We start from the raw sequence: 18,517 nt of genomic DNA on the forward strand, positions 1-18,517 counted from the left end.
TCTTAAGGTTTTATTTAAAAATGCAAACTTGTTGTTGTTGTTGTTGTTGTTGTTGTTGTTTAAAGTTACTCCATAAACTGCTAGTATAAAGGAGGAATGCTATTGAAGGAAATGATACATTCTCTGCTTGATTGTTATCCTTAGTTTGTGATGCTTGCTCCTTCACAAGGAACAGTAAAAGCTGAAAGGCTCATTATATTCTCATTATCACAGAGACTGTGTTGTTACCTTTGTACTGTAGCAGGTGATGATATCAATTGTGTTCTGAAACACACACATCCAGAGCTGACCTCTGTTGGTTTCTGAACCTATTCCCCATGACAAAGAATAACTGGGATTGGGATGATGATTCAAGTCCAAGAAAAGAAAACCAGAAATAATAAGAGGACAAATGTGGATCAGCAAAAAAATATTGTAGGGGTTAAATTCTGATGCATTATAAACGGATCAAGTGTGACTGTCCCGATAAAAACAAGAGCACAAATAGCCATGAATACACAAGGTTCAAGAGAAGCTTTGAGAGTGTTTTTTTAAAATATAATGTACAGTGGAACCTCGGTTTATGAACACCTCGGTTTATGAATTTTCGGTTTATGAACGCCGCGGACCCATCTGGAACGGATTAATTCATTTTCCATTAATTTCAATGGGAAAGTTCGCTTCAGTTTATGAACGCTTCAGTTTATGAACAGACTTCTGGAACCAATTACACCCATGCTTCAGTTTATGAACGCTTCAGTTTAAGTACTCTGCGGACCCATCTGGAACGGATTAATCCACTTTCCATTACTTTCAATGGGAAACTTCGCTTCAGTTTATGAACGCTTCAGTTTATGAACAGACTTCCGGAACCAATTGTGTTCATAAACCGAGGTACCACTGTACATACTGTAAACCTGAGGGCAAGGACTTTTTTACTGCTGATCTTTGCTAACTATTATGGGAGCCTTGTTGATGAAAAAGAAAGCTTTAAATGCTTCTATTATAAAACAAACACACATGTGAAGATTCCACTAGAACTACTGCTTCATTTATTTAAAAAGAGAAAAAAAACAGATATTTAATTCTTCATTTTGTTAATGCTTGTTATCTGTTCCCTATTATTCAGCTCAGGCCTCAACAAAATAATATAACATTTGGGGGAAAAGATGCAACCTAATAGACCAGCACTGGAGGCTAAGATAGAGAAGATCTCCACAGCTACAGTGTATTTCCCCTTGGTACTCAGGTAGGATGGAACAAAGGACAACCAAACACTGCAAAATACCAACATGCTGAAAGTGATAAACTTTGCTTCATTGAAAATGTCTGGTAATTTCCTGGCAAGGAAAGCCACTGTGAAACTGATTATTGCTAGAAGGCCCATGTAACTAAGGACACAGTAAAACATAATCACAGTCCCCACATTACATTCTAGTATAATTTCCTCAGGCATTGAGTGCTTGTCAACATCGGGGAATGGGGGAGAGATTGCCAACCACAGTGTACAGATGCCTGTTTGAATAAGGGAGCAGCAAATGACAATGGAGTTGGCCAGCCTTCTCCCTACCCACATTCTCATCCTGGATCCTGGTTTTGTGGCCGTGAAAGCCAGAATCACAGTGACTGTTTTTGCCAGTACACAGGAAACAGCCACTGAAAAGATGATGCCAAAAGCAGCTTGTTGCAGAAGACATGTCATCTTCTTAGGCTGGCCAATGAACAGTAAAGCACAAAGAAAGCATAGCAAGAGGGTGACAAGGAGAGTATAGGTGATATTCTGGTTGTTGGCTTTGACAATGGGAGTCTTGTGGTTCTTCAGAAATGTTCCCAGTACCAGAGTTGTGATGAAAGCAAAAGAAAGCGCAAATATAGCTAAACTGCTGCCTAAAGGTTCTTCATACGACAAGAAGCTGATGCCTTTAGGAATACATATATCTCGTTCCTTGCTTGGATAGTTTTCATCTGAGCATTTTGTACAGTCATTCATATCTGGGAAAAGAAAAGTATTAACCTTAGCTTACATACACTGTATATAATATCAGTCCCAGAAACATCCTCACACTCAGAAAAAAAGAACAATGTATCTATCCAAATTGGAAAACTCTATGAATTGTTGTAGGGACTTGTTTAATTGCTTTGGAGCTATGTTGTGCTAGAATATGATAGTGTAGAAATTGGAGTTCTTGGTGAAGTCCAGAAATAAACAGTAAATTGCAAGAACTCGGGCCAGGAGGAAGATGAATTTCAAGTAAGTCTTCAAAAGGTTTTATTTATGTAATGATAAGATGAATTCAAATAGGAATCAATTCCAGTATGATAGTGAGGCAAATAAAAATAAATTCCAGCGAAAAAAATCCCAGGACTAGGCCCTGTTTCGACAATTCTTCATCAGCAATGTTTTAATGGTCAGAGTGTACCAAGGCAAACATTTTCGTTGACCTTGCACAGAAGGGAATTCATCTTATCATTACATAAATAAAACCTTTTGAAGACTTACTAGAATATGATAGTAGGCTATAATGGCAAGGGTGTGGTAAGCCAGATGAGGTTTGCAAAAAGCATCCCATGACTGTGATGAGGGAGTAGTGGCTGGTGCAAAATTGACCATATTCTCAGTTTTGTGAGAAAGAGGGAGAGGGAAACCTGCCCTTAGCTTTCAGAATAAGGAAGCAGCAGCGGAAGATAGATGGTATTATCACAGAACTGAAGAACAAGTAGAAAAAGCTGAATAGTGTGAAAATACCTTGTTCAATGGTGGTGTATACATCAGCACTTTGTAACCAATCAGCATGTAACATGATATACCCTCCTGATGGCAACATGCATAAAAATAATTCCTGGGCACCCATGAGGTGTACAGCCTTTGGAATCCATTCCCCAGTACCATCTTACTGCAGTCTGAATAAAATATTTCTTTTTTCCATCCTGGTGTGATTATTGGCTCTGGTCAGCACAGCATCAGACTCTTATCTATAGAGTATCCCCTTTGAAAGTAGCTTGTTAGCTATGACTAGATATAGATCCCCTTCATTTATGAGGGAACTAAGTGCAATTAACTGTGCAATCATCTATGTCTCTTACCTTCCTGGTTTGAAATCTTGCCCTCTGGACATAAGATGCAGTCATAACAGCAAAATGGCTTCCCTTCTTTCACTTTCTTGCTAGATCCGGGTTGGCAACTTTCAGTGCAGGCCGAAAGAGGACAGGCCTAATCCATAAATGAAAGAGCCGAATGATAATAATAAAAACAACGCATTTGGAATCCCTCAGGTTCTGGACCCAGCTTGGTGTTACTAAAGTGACACAGCATTTCAGTAGGATATGAATTGGCTCCATTGGCTCCACTGGACACTGTAGAAGCAATTGCCAGCCCTAGTCTCAACAGCCACTATCTGAGGAGGAGGAAGTCATTTGGGGACATTTGATGAATTCATTCTCTATATATTCCAATACAAAATGTCCTGATCCATACCATCAGAATGTGAAGTTAACTATCCCACATATTGTGCTTCTTTGATCAAAATATGTAATTAAATTTGTATTCTGGGAGAAAATATGCATATTAAGTAAACATGTTCATCAAGCCAGTTTTGTTTTTTAAAAGGAGCTTAACTGGGCTATTCATAAAAATATGCATCAATAACAGTGGGAAGATAGCTTAGTTGTACAGACAGTATACAAAAGTAATATGTAAATAAATAAGGAAAACGGCAGTAAATATCAGTGTGTGCCATGACTCCTGCACCAGTCTCTTCACCTCATCACTGTCCTTCCCTTCCTCCACTATCTCCACTTCCACTACCGCCCATCCCTTTCTGTCTTCTACAGCTCCCCAATGAACTTCAGTTGTCTCCTCTATACTTCCTGCTGTCAACTCTCAGTTTCTCCCTCTGGCCTCATTTCATCCCCTGTTGCCTTTGTGTCATGATATATCAGGACACCGAGGAAGGGGAAGAGGATCCTGGCAAGGAGTCTTAGCCACAACGGGTACAAATTGAAGATTGGACAGGTTAGTGACTTAGGAGGTGCTCACAGGACAGTAGGGGATGTTGAAGGGGCAGCTGACAGTCCATGGGAGCCAGGGGGAAAGGACACATCACTATAACCAGAGATGCCTCCATCTCTATGGACACAGGTGGCATCTCTGAGGCATCAGGAGCAGTGGGAAACACACTCTAGAAGACTGAGACAGGCAAGGGAACATAGCCCAGCTCACTAATTGACCGGATGAACATCATGAGGCTTGTTAGTTCTGGGAGGAGGTTTGTGGTCACTCAGATGGATGAGGCTCAGGGCAGGTGGGGATCACATGCCTCATCAAGTGGAGAGACACAATTGCTTAGCTGGAGAAAACCCAGATCATCAACCAAGATCGGAAGGGATGAAAGGGAAGCAAGGAAGATGCACTATGTTAATGAAACATGGCTGGCTGGCTGTAGACTTTTGATTTCAGGACTGACTCTCGGTTTTCTGACCCTGAATCTGCTGCAGAGGCAGGAACCTGGCCTTACTGTTATTGACTCTGGACTTTTCTTGTTGTATTGGACCTGGACCAGTATTGGACCTTTTGTACTGTCTAGCATTGCCCTTGGGACTGTTTGCACTGTCTGTGTACTCGGCGTGGGGGAGGAACGACCCCCCAGGCATAACGCAGGAATCTTTCCAGCCGTCTCCCCAATTTCTTCATGACCCATGCCTTGTTGTTGACACTGGGCACATGCTCCATAAATCTTGCAGAGTAAAAACACAGAAGAGTGAGGCAGAGGTTTGTGCACTAAGCTACTTTATTGCTAAGAATTAAGCAGAACAAAAGAAAGCATGTCTCATCTCGGAGAGAGAAATCCGGAGAAGAAAACAACAACAAATGGAAACAGAATACAGCAACATTCGCTCCCAGGTCTCTTCTGGAATGTGTAAACACAGTCTTGTGACTGCCTAACTGCACAGTGAGAGGAAATAGAAACCTAATATGCACCAGTAGAGCTTACCTCCAGGAATGCAGGGGTTCAGGACATTCCTCCACCCACTCACTCATATCCTTTGCCTCACCCTTTCAGTCACATCTTATCCTATCTTCATATATATATATATATATATATATATATATATATATATATATATCCTTTTTTGGTCCACACTATATCCTCTTTTCAAAATAAAGCAAAGTGTTCGTAGTTTTAAATGAAATCAGTTTTAAACTTCAGGATAAAACATCAGGGTTCCTTTATTATTGGACCTTTTGCTAAATGCCTGTCACTTGGATTCTACCTGGTTAAACCAGCTGTGCCAAGTTATTACATCTTTATCAATGGTGAATGCTTGATCTGAAGAAGCTTCAGGATCCATCCTTCCGACCCTCACTCTATGAAGGGATTGATTGGAGAATATAATCCAATTGATAATATCCAAGCTAGATGCTACCTCCCCATTCTTGTTGAAGGATACCACATCTCCTGCACTGTTGTTAAATGAGATACTTCTCAGAAAGTGGTGGAGCTAAATTGAAAACAGAAAAGATGGGTGTTTAGAAAAGGCTGCAGTCTAATACAGGTCTGAGCAATCTTTTTTTCCCTGTGGCCAGAACCTACAGTGCATAGAGTCAGGGTCAAGCATGTACAGAGCCAACCAATTTTCTCTCACATAAATGTTTTCCTCTTATTCTTTCTGTCAGGCTTCTCTCTCCTTGCTCCATACCTCAGACAGAAGAGTGGTGTGTGACCACTTGCTCGAAGGAAAATTTTTGCAGGCTGTCAAGGGTGTTTCACAGCCAAAGGAATGCGCATGACAGGTAATTATTTATTGTCAAACATATCACTTGCAGTCGCTTCTACAGCTCTGGATGCCTATGCACAACAATATAGCAGCTACGCAGCTACTCCCAGGTTTGCACTCTATGGCGCAGTTGCCACAACAACGGAAATAGCAAGAATGCTGCGCATCTCTGTTGACTATTACCACAGCTTCCTGACTGTTAGTGAAATGACATCTCAATGGGCCACAAAACATCTCCTATGCAAATGCTTTATCATGTACACAGTGGTTTCTGCTCAAAGAAAGATACAGCCATCATCTGTCCACAAAATTATAGATTCAGTTCCTCTTCCTATTTCATATGCCCAATTTTTTTTAACCCTGAGAGGAAGGAGCAAGCTGACAGTACAGTAGTACCACACAAGACGAATGCCTCGCACAACGGAAAACTCACAAGACAAACGAGTTTTGCGTTGCGCGAGGGACTCGCAAGACGGCAAGGTTTTCTATGGCCACCGCTTTGTCTTGCGAAGCACGGCCATAGAATGTAGCACAGGAAGGCGGCAAAGGAAGATCAGCTGTCAGCGCGGGAAGCTGACAGCTGATCTTCCTTTGCCTTCTTCCCGTGCTACAGCTGGTGGCGGCAGCCCCAGTAAGGAGCGCCCGCCGAGCTTTGGCTCCATCCCCGGGGGACGGAGCCGAAGCACGGCGGTACGGGGGCTGCCACGCATGATTAAGTTTCAATGCATTCCTATGGGAAACCGCAACTCGCATGACGAATTTTTCGTAGGATGTATTGAGTACTGGAACGAATTAAATTAGTCTTGCAAGGCACCACTGTACTTTGGAAACCCATACATTGTGAGGGAGTAACGGTGCTCTTCCATGTTGAGGATGTTCAACCCGTTACCTGCCAAAACAGTTGATTCTGATTCTTCACTCTCCCTCCATATGCCATTCCTCTGTGTCTGAGTCTGGATGTGGACATAGCATGCAAAGCATGAGCCATGGCATAGACTTCACCATGGATACTGTAACTGTGGCCTGTCATACTCATTTCAAAAAATGATCCTGGAAGGTTCTCCAACTTCTCTTCTCCTGTGCAAATGTTTCCCTCCACCTTGTCTGCAGTGCCATCTGGGAATACACAATCAAAAGCCTGTTGCCAGAAGTCCCTGATAAAGCCATCCCCATCTGTGTTGGAAGGGTTTCTGTGCTCAACATATTGATGAAATCCTGGTAGGTCACTGAAGTGAATTTCAAAAGATATAGCACCATTGAATAGTCCTGAATCCCAGTTTCTTTGAAAGACAAATGAAGTGAATTCAATCTCAGTTGTTATTATCCAAACTTTACTTTTTACAGTGCCATGGAATAAAAGTCTCCATTGGCCACCACTACATTAGCTTTGCTGCTCATTATATTATCATGTATTTTTGCCCCCTGTTGTAGCATGTCATTAATTTCAGGGATGAAACTATAATTAGGAATTCTTTCTATGAAGGCAAAACAGATGCCCTTTGGAGAAAACAATTGAACTACTGTATGTACAAATCTTTCCCCGTTGTCATTGTCCATTGCAGTGACCCCAATCCATGTCCACTTGAAATGCAGAAGCAGAGAGATAATTCCCTCATATTGAAGGTCTTCCTGGGCTGTCAACTGGTAGAAGGCAAGCCCTGGGGTTTTATCATTCATCACGGGAGCAGAGCCATAAATGAGCTAAAGAGGAAAGGGAGGAAGGGAAAAGGCACAATATAATTTCCAGTGTTATTTCCAGAGAGCCAGTGTAGTGTAGTGGTTAAGAGCAGTAGACTCGTAATCTGGGGACCCGGGTTCGCGTCTCTGCTCCTCCACATGCAGCTGCTGGGTGACCTTGGGCTAGTCACTTCTCTAAAGTTTCTCAGCCCCACTCACCTCACAGAGTGTTTGTTGTGGGGGAGGAATGGGAAAGGAGAATGTTAACCGCTTTGAGACTCCTTAGGGTAGTGATAAAGTGGGATATCAAATCCAAACTCTTATTATTATTATTATTTCAAACTATTTATGTACATTATATGATGAATTCCATTGGCTGCATGCTATCTTTCATTTATACAAAATGCACACATTCATATGAGCTGAAAACTGGGATAATTTCCCATTCCTGCTTGTTAAACATTTGATCTGATGAGTGGGGATAGGCACTGTGTCTATTTATTTATTTATTTAGGTAGGGATGTGTGTGTGTGTGTGTGTGTGTGTGTGTGTGTGTGTCATTGCTGAATTTGGTAGGTCTTGTGGGTTGAATAAAATTGATGGGAGGGGCACACCAGGCCCCAATAAGAGTATTAGCTACCCTTGCATAAGATACTATTTAGCTATGTCAGAATTGTAAGTTGGGGAATTTATTTTTCTAGAGCCTCTCCTTTTTTCTTCATGATGCACAGACGACCCAGCCCAGAGCAAAACTGAGATTTCTGCTTCCTTTTTCCAAGATTCCTCACACTTCTTTTTGAACCCTTATTTCAATTGTGAACCAGCTGCTCACTACTATTACTCCTTTCCTGCAAAGCTTGATTGTTTCTGCTACTTAGCACAACTTCATTATGTGTTTAATTTTTCCCAAACCCATTGCTTTTGGGGCATGGTGTGGTGAGGAGGGAGAAGGATGTTAGCGCCAGTTACCTGTGTGTAAGCTCTCCCCCCCCCCAACATATACACACTGAATGCACATGCCTTCCTCACTAAGTAGAAAATGCTGTATACTCAAACATAGGTGGTAAGAGAGAAGTCCATTATTCCACCAGTGGACCTTGGGATATCAGTTTCCTGCAAAGGGGAGGGAGTTGAAATAGAGAATGTATTATTCTCCCCTCCCATGCAAATTTACTGCAAAGCAATGTTTTCATTGAAGAGCATAGTAGAAATGAAAGGGTGGATGCTAGAAAGCTCCCTCTCCTACAAGGAATGCTTGATAACAGAGTTATTGCTGGAGTGGGGGACCTACACCCTGAATTGGTGCTGGGTACCTAGCCTCTTCTTTTCCTCTATGCAATCTAAAAAAGGTATTGCACATAAATGTCCTACCTGTGGAATCTTATAGATATCCAAAATTGTTGCCACATAAAAGGAGATTTCCGAGTCGATTCCCCCAATAACCCCTGTCAGATTATTTTCAATATCACATACATAGTTGGGGACACATTTTTCCAGTTTGGATAAAAGTATCAGTGTGGCAAGATACGTCTTCCTTGCATTAATATAGCTGTCATAGATATGGAAGCCCAAGGTGATATTGGGCAAAATGTGGGAGCATCCATTGATCTCCTTAACTGCAAATGCCAAAGCCAGGATGTGCTGATAAGCCTTGGGTACCACCCTAGAATGAGAGTTGCAGATTGTTTCAGAAGCATCTTCAACACTTGGACCATTTAAATGTCTGCATAGAAATTAATCATATTGAATTCAGCTGGGTTTACTACTGCGCTACTAGACTGTTAATCCATACACCTCGACCAAGAACTAAACCTAAAAGAGCACAATGGAACTTATTTTCAATTGTGGGATCAGTATATTTTCACTGTATTTAATATTCCTTAGTATATATCCCATAAATGGGAGCTTCTGTGTTATTCCCTTTATTCACAGCTGATTCATGTTAGTTTTCAGATCAGTGTGTTTTATTTAAATCAAAGGTAACAGAGTTGACATTTGCAGCATCAGCCATTGTTCTGAAGCTGCAGCTCTGGGATTGTTCATGAGAGGCTGAGTTCTTACACAAGCTCTTCAGGCTGTACTGGTGGAGGTTCCTCCATGAATGTTGCTGAAGTGGATAAGAAGGCACCATGGGAAACAATGCCACCGATGATGAAATCTCCTGGCTGATGATACATGTGAAGTGGACGATGAGGACCTTGGAGCCTACATTTTGCTATGTGAGCCTTACATACCATGTAAGGAAACAGCTCCAGCAGGAAGATTGGTAAAACAACCATCCTTAATACAATATAATCTTCATTCTACACAGAAACCACTGTTTTTCTGGCAATACTATGAATGGCATCTCCAAGATGAAAATTGTCTGATTTGAATGGTAATTTAGTTTCCTGAGAGACTGCAATTTGGGCGTCTGCAAGCTCAGACCTGTGAATCCCAGACCCTATCTATTCTGATTAGATTTATAGTATCCTTTGACAGTTATCACTGAAAATCAAAAAGGATTTTTGAGAAGCAGCAGCTTTAATTATAGTCCTCTTAATAATCAAACAGGAAAGTAGTTATTCATCAAGTGCAAGGTATTCCCTGTGGAAATGCTTAAGAAAATGTGTTTGTCACATATTCAGAACTGTCACTTTTTAATTCCCTTTAATTCCCTTTAGTTAGATAATAAGGGACCAGTGGTGTAGTGGTGAATTTTGAAGTTAGGAGCTCATCATAACAAACCCTATAACCAATTGGGACTAAAAAATGTAGTATGGTGCAGTTAGGATCTTGGGAATTGTCTGAGAAGACCTGGATCTATATTCCTGATCAGCCATGTGTCATGACTACAATCCTATGCACAATACTTACTTGGGAGTAAGCTCTGATGACTTCCATGAGCTTATCTCTAATTGCATAGTTGTACAAGACTTGTAAAAAATATAAAGGAGACAATACCATTAAAGGAAAAGAAAATGCTGTCTCTATTATCACCCCACATCTTCGAATTCCACTATACTAATGACAAACAGCAGTGAAACTTGGAAGCTTAGTTACTGCTTCATTAACTTCCGTTAGCATGGAGCATCTTGTGCTCTGGGAGATGGTGACAAATCTGCTGTTGTATAGCACAGCAAGGGAGAATAGAGTTTGGAATTACCCAAGACAAGGGAAACCAACAAGCAAAGAAACCACAAGAAATAGTATATGACATTTTTTTTATTAAAAAATATTTCAAGATCCCTCTCCACACAGTGCTCTTCTCTCCCTCACACAGTCAACATTCTGATAATACTTCTTGCATTCTTGATCAACCCACAGATTAAGAAAAAGTGGACACTTCAAGACTGAGAGTAAAATGCACGTGCTTTGTAAGGGGAAGAGCCTTGTTTTGATTTCCAGTACCTCTAGTCAAAATGAAGTCAGGGAGCCTCAGTTTCAAATCCTTGCCAGAGTAACTAATGCTGGGTTAGGTGGTCCACTCCATTACATACAACTCATCACACTCAAGTTGAATGAAGGGCTGCCTATAAGGATCACTTATGAGCATTATAGATTACCATTGGTTGTAAAACAACAGAAATGAGATAACTAAACCTTTCAAAATTGGATTTTGTAAAGAAATAAATGGTGCTTATATAAGTATGTTGAAAATATCCTACATCTCTATATATCTGCCAAATATGGTAGACATCATTTTAAAAAACAAATTAGCAGAAACTTTGTGGTTCCCCACATTCAAAGGGTGTGTCAAAGTTTTCATTCACATGCCAGTGCAGGATTTCTAGTCAACAGTTTTCTCAATGCATTCTGGACATCCTTGTTCCTCAGGCTATATATAATAGGATTGACCATCGGTGTCCCAACTATATAGAGCACAGAAAAGACTTTGCTTAAGTTGGGATACCAAGTTGTCGTAGGTACACCATACACCACCATCAGTGTCCCATAGAACACTGTAACCACAATGAGATGTGAGGAGCAGGTGGAAAAGGCTTTCTGTTTGCTTTTGGCAGATGGGATCTTGAGGATGGTGGAGATGATTTTACAGTATGACAGAATGGTAAGAAGGAATGGAGAGAAGGATACAAGAGAAGCAATAATGAAAGAAAGGATTCTCACCAGTCGTGTGTCTCCACAGGCAAGTTTAACCACAGGTGCCAAATCACAGAAGAAATGATCAATCTTATTAGAGGCACAGAAAGGCAGCACAGAAACCATTGGCATGGTGACAAATAAGGAAATAAACCCACCAACCCATGACCCTATCGCTAGCTGAATGCAAACTCTGAAGTTCATTAAGTTTCCATAATGCAGTGGTTGGCATATGGCTACGTAGCGATCATAGGACATTGCTGCTAGAAGAAAACACTCGGTAACTGCCAGGGAGCCAAAGATGTAAAACTGGAGGAGACAAGCTGAGAAGGAAATGGCCTCATGGGCAGTCAGTAATGTTTTCAGCATTTTTGGAACCACACTAGTGGTGTACCATATTTCCAAGAAAGAGAGGTTTCCCAGGAAGAAGTACATGGGGGTATGAAGGCTGTGGTCAGTCAACACAACCACTGTGATCATTATATTCCCCATTAATGTTACTATGTAGACCACAAGAAATATCACAAATGTAGGGGTTCTTAGCTTACGAAGGTTCCCAAATCCCAGGAGAATAAATTCTGTGATCACTGTTTGATTTGGACTTGCATTTCCACCTGAAAAATAGACACACAGTTGATGAGGAAGAGGAAGACAAGCAGAGCAGGGTATCTGTTTAACATAATCTGAATAATTTGGCTCCCTATAATCAAATGGAATGTACAATCATATTGAGCAATATGAAAACTTCTTTCCTGTTAACTCTCTTCATAAGCCATTTGCACATTTAGTTATGTAGGGAACTCACCTCCATTGTTCTTCTGGTGAGTGTCAGCTGGGCTACTTCTAAGAAGTATTTCCTAGTATGAATTTTGCACATTTGTACATTCTGCAAAATTTAAATATTTGAATATGTAGAGCAGGGGTAGCCAACATGGTGCTTTCTGCTGTTGTTGGATCACAACTCCCATCATCCTGACCACTGACCATCCTGGCAGGGGGTGATAGCAAATTAGCTATCCTTAATATAGAGGCTATAATCTTTGATTCCTCAAACTTTCCCAGAACCATTGGACAAAATTCATAGACTGGATAGTATCCCAAGGGTCATGTAGTCCAGCCCCTCACAATGCAGGAATCTCAACTAAAGCATCCATGACAGATGGTCATCCAACCTCTGCTTTAAAATCTCAAATGAAAGAAAGTCTACCACTTTCCAAGAGAGTCTGTTCCTGTGTCAAACAGCTCTTACCATCAGAAAGTTATTCCTTATATTTAGTCGAAATCTCATTTTTTTGGAACTTGAAGTCATTGGTTTTGGTCCTACTCTGTGGAGCAGGGGAAAATGAGCTTCTCCACCTTCCATGTGGCAACCTTTGAGATACTTGAGGATGGCTATCATATCTCCTCTCTGTCTCCTCTTTTCCAGGTTAAACATATCCAACTCCCTCAAGCATTCGTCATAAGGCTTGGTTTCCAGACCCTTGATCTTCTTAGTTGCCCTCCTCTGCACATGTTCTAATTGTTATACTGTATTAAAAATATATATATATATATATATATATATATATATATATATATATATATATATTTCTAAAACCAAGTCTCTGGTGCTCTGTCATTCAAACGGAAACTAGACCTGATTGTGCAGGGAACTTGCTGCTCTCCTGATGTTGTGGATCCACTCACGGTGACCGCTTCCCAGACCAGATTTCAATGGCTCTACTTAGCATGACTAGGGGAACAATTCTATGCACAGGAAGCTTGTGTGAAGCAAGCCAAAAAAGTACTTCAGATCCAAACTCTGTTCAGGGGCAGGGCTACCTCTGGCTGAGCCAGCCTAAATATGACAGGAGGGAAAGACGCCTTTAAAATGTGTTTTGATTTATACCGCCCATTTTGCTGGCTTGCTGGCTTAACGTACACATGACTGAGCTGAAAGGGTTTAAAATCCAGCCTAAGTCTCCCTTCCCTCTGGTCCTCCCCCCCATCTGTTTCAGAGCTCATGCCAATTTAAGATTCGCCAGGCTCAACTCTGATGACTGGATCCCAGCTTAGATGAGATAAGGAGGGGGAGATAAGCTGGTGTAGCCTGGCTGTTCTGGGAACCTCCCAGCTCAACCAGAGATCTGCTGGATCCTAACTCCACTCATGCTGGTGGATCTTGCTGTAGAATTGAGTCTGGATCCAACTTAAAGTTTGTCTTTTTAAAATATTTAAAGGAAAGGCAGCTAAATAAATGAATTTTGTTTTACCTTTCAACACATTGTCTTCTAAATGCATCTTGCAGGTCTTGGTTATATATCTATCACAGGGTATTTCAGATTCCCATATATATATATCCCCCAATTGGGGAAAACTAGTTCCCGTGGTGCTTTATTCTGAGAGAGTAGCTAAAATAATGTCTTCTTGGCAAACCAATAAATAAGCAAATTGTTGAACTAATTAGTAGCAAAATATTTATATTTAGCAGTGCCGTAATAATTTGATTGCATGAACAATAGGGATTAATTTGTATCAATAGCCTATTTCCAGTTGGGAATATTTGCTTATGAGTCAGGTCAAAGTTCTGGTAGCTAAAAAATAAGAGAGAACAAAATGGACCCCCCCCCCTTTTGAAATGGCACAGTCAACATTGTGACAATCAGAGAGCATAATTGCCTTTAAATCTGTAGCTATACAGTTTTAACGTATGGTATTTGTATATAAGCGTGAAGACATATTGGAATGTTGTTATTCCTATATCTGCATTTGATAAAAGCAGACACACACACACACACCAACAACCTAGAATTCACTAGGTTGAAGCAATGAGCAGACACACTGAGTGAGCTTTGACACCTAAGAAGTTGGTGGGTCATCTCAGATATGAATGGAACAGAGAGTAAGAGAACAATCCTTACCACCTTTTGGATGGTTTGGATAAATCTTATTTATTATAGTAACAGGGCACAGCTGTTGCATTACTTTGCAACAGCCTTGGCAGACATATAAAATATGTGAGAATGGTATGATTTTTGTAGTTATATTAATATTTTAAATGCATCCCCATTTTAGCTTCTTTTCAGCTTATTTCCTATATTTGTAGTTCTTCTGTGAAATATATATCTTAATAAACAAATAAATACATTCATCTGTCTCCAGACTGAGGCCTTGTATTTCTGGTGTCTGATCCTTCCTGTAAGTCCCCAGAAACATTTACATTCTATAATTTCCTATCAAACTAGGTGCACAAGGGGAAAAATACCCCTTTTAGTTGTGGCAAACATGTTTTCTTGTGCAATTTCTCAGGGAATTCCCAATTTTGAATTTTTGATGCCATTCATTATCATGAGCAGTGCAATTAGTTGTTGCATTGTCAAAAATAAAAAGCAAACGAACAAGCCAAAAATTCATCTATGTAGTTGTAGTTACATTTATTATCATGATGAGTATTATAATTAACTGCTGCTTGACAAAACAAAAAACAAAAAAGGAACTTAGCTGTGGCAGATGCCATAAGTATATCCCCTAGCACTTAGAGGAAGGGCTAGCAACTAAAACGAGGCATTTATTCATCAGTATGATCCTCAGGTCCTTCTGTTTGCAATTGCAGACTTAAGGACTGTTTGAATGTTCAAATTAGGCCATTGTAATCTTGCAGCATGTTTATAGACATCAAGAATCTGCATGTAGACGGGAAAAATGAACTTGTGCTGGGGATAATGGTTCTGTTGGTGTTATGGATGCTCATACTGCTCCCTCACATGACATGCAAGGCCCACACTCTTAAATGCAAGGTCTGGTATCCGCACCCTCCATTCCACAAGTATCATCAGTCAGGAGACCTCCTCATTGGTGCTGTTGTTTCCCATGGTGGCTTCATCTCCTTCTCACCAGATTTCATGAAGGAACCTCCACAGCCACTGAAGGAAGAATTTTTGTAAGGGTTTACTTTTTTACTTACCCGTAATATTGGCTTCATTTATCTTAGAAGTAGAATGATTGGTGGTAAGCAAGCCTGATGCCCTTTTAAAGGGTGTTGTGGGAGGAGGGATTATTTGGTTGTCTTTGGTTTTGGTTTTCTTATGTATTCTGGGCTTTTTTAACATTGTGATTATATGTGATATTGATGATAAATTGTAGAATATCCTTCTGATACAAAATGGAACTCTCATTCTAGAGTGTTGCCTAAGAATTACCAGCATATTGTGGCCTTGGTCTTCGCAGTGAAGGAGATTAATGAAAACTCTCAGATCTTACCCAATGTTACCTTGGGCTTCCACATCTATGACAACTATTACAATGCTATGTGGACCTACTATTCTACAATGCTGCTCATATACAGTTTGGAGAGATTTTCCCCAAACTACAACTGTGATCTACGTAATAAGCTAACTGCAGTAATTGGTGGTCTGGATTCCCAAATTTCTTCAAATATGGCCATTTTCTTGGATATGCACAAGATTCCACAGGTACGATATGCAAATAAGGGTATGACAAGTTTGCAATTCCTTCACAACTCCTTAGTCGTAGTCAGGTGCAATGGATGCGTTTGAAGGAAACAAATGAACCTTATCTTACGTGTTAGTGTCATCTGTGAAAGAGGGGTGTTATAGTTTTATTTAATTTTTCTTCTCATTTTTATTGTGCATTTTGTGTTTTGTACATGTATTTTTATGCAGTGAACCAGCCTGAGAGCTTCAGATGAAGGGTGGCATACAAATTTAAATCAACATCACTCTAATCATTTCTAGGTGCTAGCCCTATTCTATGGATGAGAGCAAGTTTGCTACTCTCTTTCTCTTTTATTATGGAAATAATTGGAGTCTTCCTTCTGGAAGAAGTGACTAAGCAGGATTTCACATGGCAAAAGGGGCCAATCAGATTGGGAAGGTTCCACCCCCCCCCCATTTTAATGGCAGTGCCATCTGCAACCTCTTATTTTTAAAATCTTCATGCTATTTACCTTCCTACTGTTTGGCAATATGGGACTAGGCATTTGACTATACAGGGTATAAACTGGAATTTCTGGGGTATTGTTAAATTGACGTTAGGTTTTTGTTTGCTTGTTTTTGCCTACTCCACATTACCCTCTACAGATACAGATTAGCTTTATGAATTTGTCTGTTTCATTTCCTAAACTGGTAAGTGGATTTGATCCATCATTAAGCACGGGACGCAGGTGGCGCTTTGGGTTAAACCACAGAGCCTAGGGCTTGCCAATCAGAAGGTAGGCAGTACGAATCCTCGCAACGGGGCGAGCTCCCATTGTTTGGCCCCAGCTCCTGCCAACCTAGCAATTCGAAAGCACGTCAAAGTGCAAGTAGATAAATAGGTACCATTACAGCGGGAAGGTAAATGGTGTTTCCGTGCGCTGCTCTGGTTTTGCCAGAAGCGGCTTTATCATGATGGCCACATGACCTGGAAGTTGTACACCGGCTCCCTCGGCCAATAACGCGAGATGAGTGCCGCAACCCCAGAGTCGGTCACGACTGGACCTAATTGTCAGGGGTCCCTTTACCCTTTACCTTTAAGCACCCTATGTTTCTATGTTTAGGTATGAGCACTTCTTCCACTGCCAACCAGCTTAGAAGCCTTTGTAACATGTATCAACAGCGGTGGGGTACACCAGTCAAGTCACAAACTCCCAAGGATCCCATTTAATGAGAGATGGGAAACTGCTTCATCCCATGCCATCAAACTGATGTAGTTCAGCTGGGGTGGTTTTGAACAGGTTGGTGTTTTCACCAGTCTGCAAAGATTCAACTTGGCTGCACTTAATTATGTTTGGTTATATTTAATAAATATAACCAAAACTGGCCTCCTGATTCTCCCTTCAGGTGTGCAGGAAAACACAGTCTGTATGGCCCTTTCATAGCCTATAAATGCCACATTCTCATTGACTATTAGTACAGTATTTTAAAAGTTCAAAGTACTTAATTACTCTGTTTCACCCTGAGAATGTTTACTGTGAATTGATTCATGAATCTCAAGATTCTTCAGGACTACATTTTATCATAGTGCACCCCGCTCTGTGAATAGCTCTAGGAAAAAAGTAATTTAGGAAACTTCCAAACCAGCTGTTTATTGAGCAGTGATTATTATATATTTGCAGAAAACCTGCATGGAGCTTATACAACATTGCCTGTATTAGAAATATTTATCTCTCATCCTTCTTCATATCACTGAATAAAACTCTGATAATTATTCTAAAAATGCATCACTTGCAGACAGATCATAAAACAACTTTAAATTTGAGACACCTTCATACAGTTCACTAACTTTGCAAGTAACATGGCTGCCAGAGTAGAAATGACATGTGCAAATAGTGCCAATTTCTCTAGCACTAATGGGTAATGAATGGGAGTTTAAACCACCAAAGGTGATTGTTTATCTTCAACCTCATCTTCATATGTATCCTTAGCTAACATACAGCCCTGCTCCGGAGATGAACTATAAAACCCCAGGCCTTTTCTTCTACCAGATGGTCCCTAAGGAAGACCTACAGTATGATGGGATTCTTCATCTGCTTCTGCACTTCAGGTGGACATGGATTGGGACCGTTGTTATGGATACTGACAATGGAGAAAGATTTGTGCAAACTGTGCTTCCAACATTTCCCCAGAAAGGTGTCTGTATTGCCTTCATGGAAAGAATCCCGATTCCAACTTTTATTTCGGAGATTACCAGCATGGTGGCTCGTGGAAAAGAAATAAATGATAAAATAAGAAACAGCAAAGCCAATGTAATTGTGGCTTGCGGGGAGTCTTATTCCTTTCCATTTTTTAGATGGTTGTCATTTCTGTCAAGTGTAGACCACATGGCAAAGAAACCCAAAGGCAAAGTGTGGATAACAACAGCCCAGATAGAGCTCAATTCATTCTCCTATCAAAGGAATTGGGATGTAGAAACTTTCAATGGTGCAATAACCTTCTCATATCAGTTCAATCATGTGTCAGAATTTCAGCAGTTTGCTGAGGGCAGAAACCCTTTCAGCACTTCTAGAGATGGTTTCATCAGGGACTTC

At 40.6% G+C, this 18,517-nt stretch overlaps 2 protein-coding genes across 2 annotated transcripts; both read right to left on the minus strand.

The window, feature by feature from the left end:
• Positions 1 to 1,060: 1,060 nt before the first annotated feature.
• Positions 1,061 to 9,710, minus strand: LOC118077955 (vomeronasal type-2 receptor 26-like). The gene is made up of 5 exons (XM_060281137.1): positions 9,493 to 9,710; positions 8,803 to 9,094; positions 7,285 to 7,455; positions 3,064 to 3,190; positions 1,061 to 1,971 (listed from the first exon to the last, which is right to left on the minus strand). The coding sequence occupies exons 1-5, from the start codon at positions 9,708 to 9,710 to the stop codon at positions 1,061 to 1,063; spliced, it is 1,719 nt and encodes a 572-aa protein (XP_060137120.1).
• Positions 9,711 to 11,175: 1,465 nt separating this feature from the next.
• LOC118077956 (olfactory receptor 6F1-like) lies at positions 11,176 to 13,791 on the minus strand. Its single transcript, XM_035101675.2, has 2 exons — positions 13,764 to 13,791; positions 11,176 to 12,125 (listed from the first exon to the last, which is right to left on the minus strand). Exons 1-2 carry the CDS (start codon positions 13,789 to 13,791, stop codon positions 11,176 to 11,178), a joined length of 978 nt encoding a protein of 325 aa, XP_034957566.1.
• Between the last annotated feature and the right edge of the window lie 4,726 nt (positions 13,792 to 18,517).

Source organism: Zootoca vivipara, chromosome 13, assembly GCF_963506605.1.
Source record: "Zootoca vivipara chromosome 13, rZooViv1.1, whole genome shotgun sequence".
NCBI classification, from domain to species: domain Eukaryota; kingdom Metazoa; phylum Chordata; class Lepidosauria; order Squamata; family Lacertidae; genus Zootoca; species Zootoca vivipara.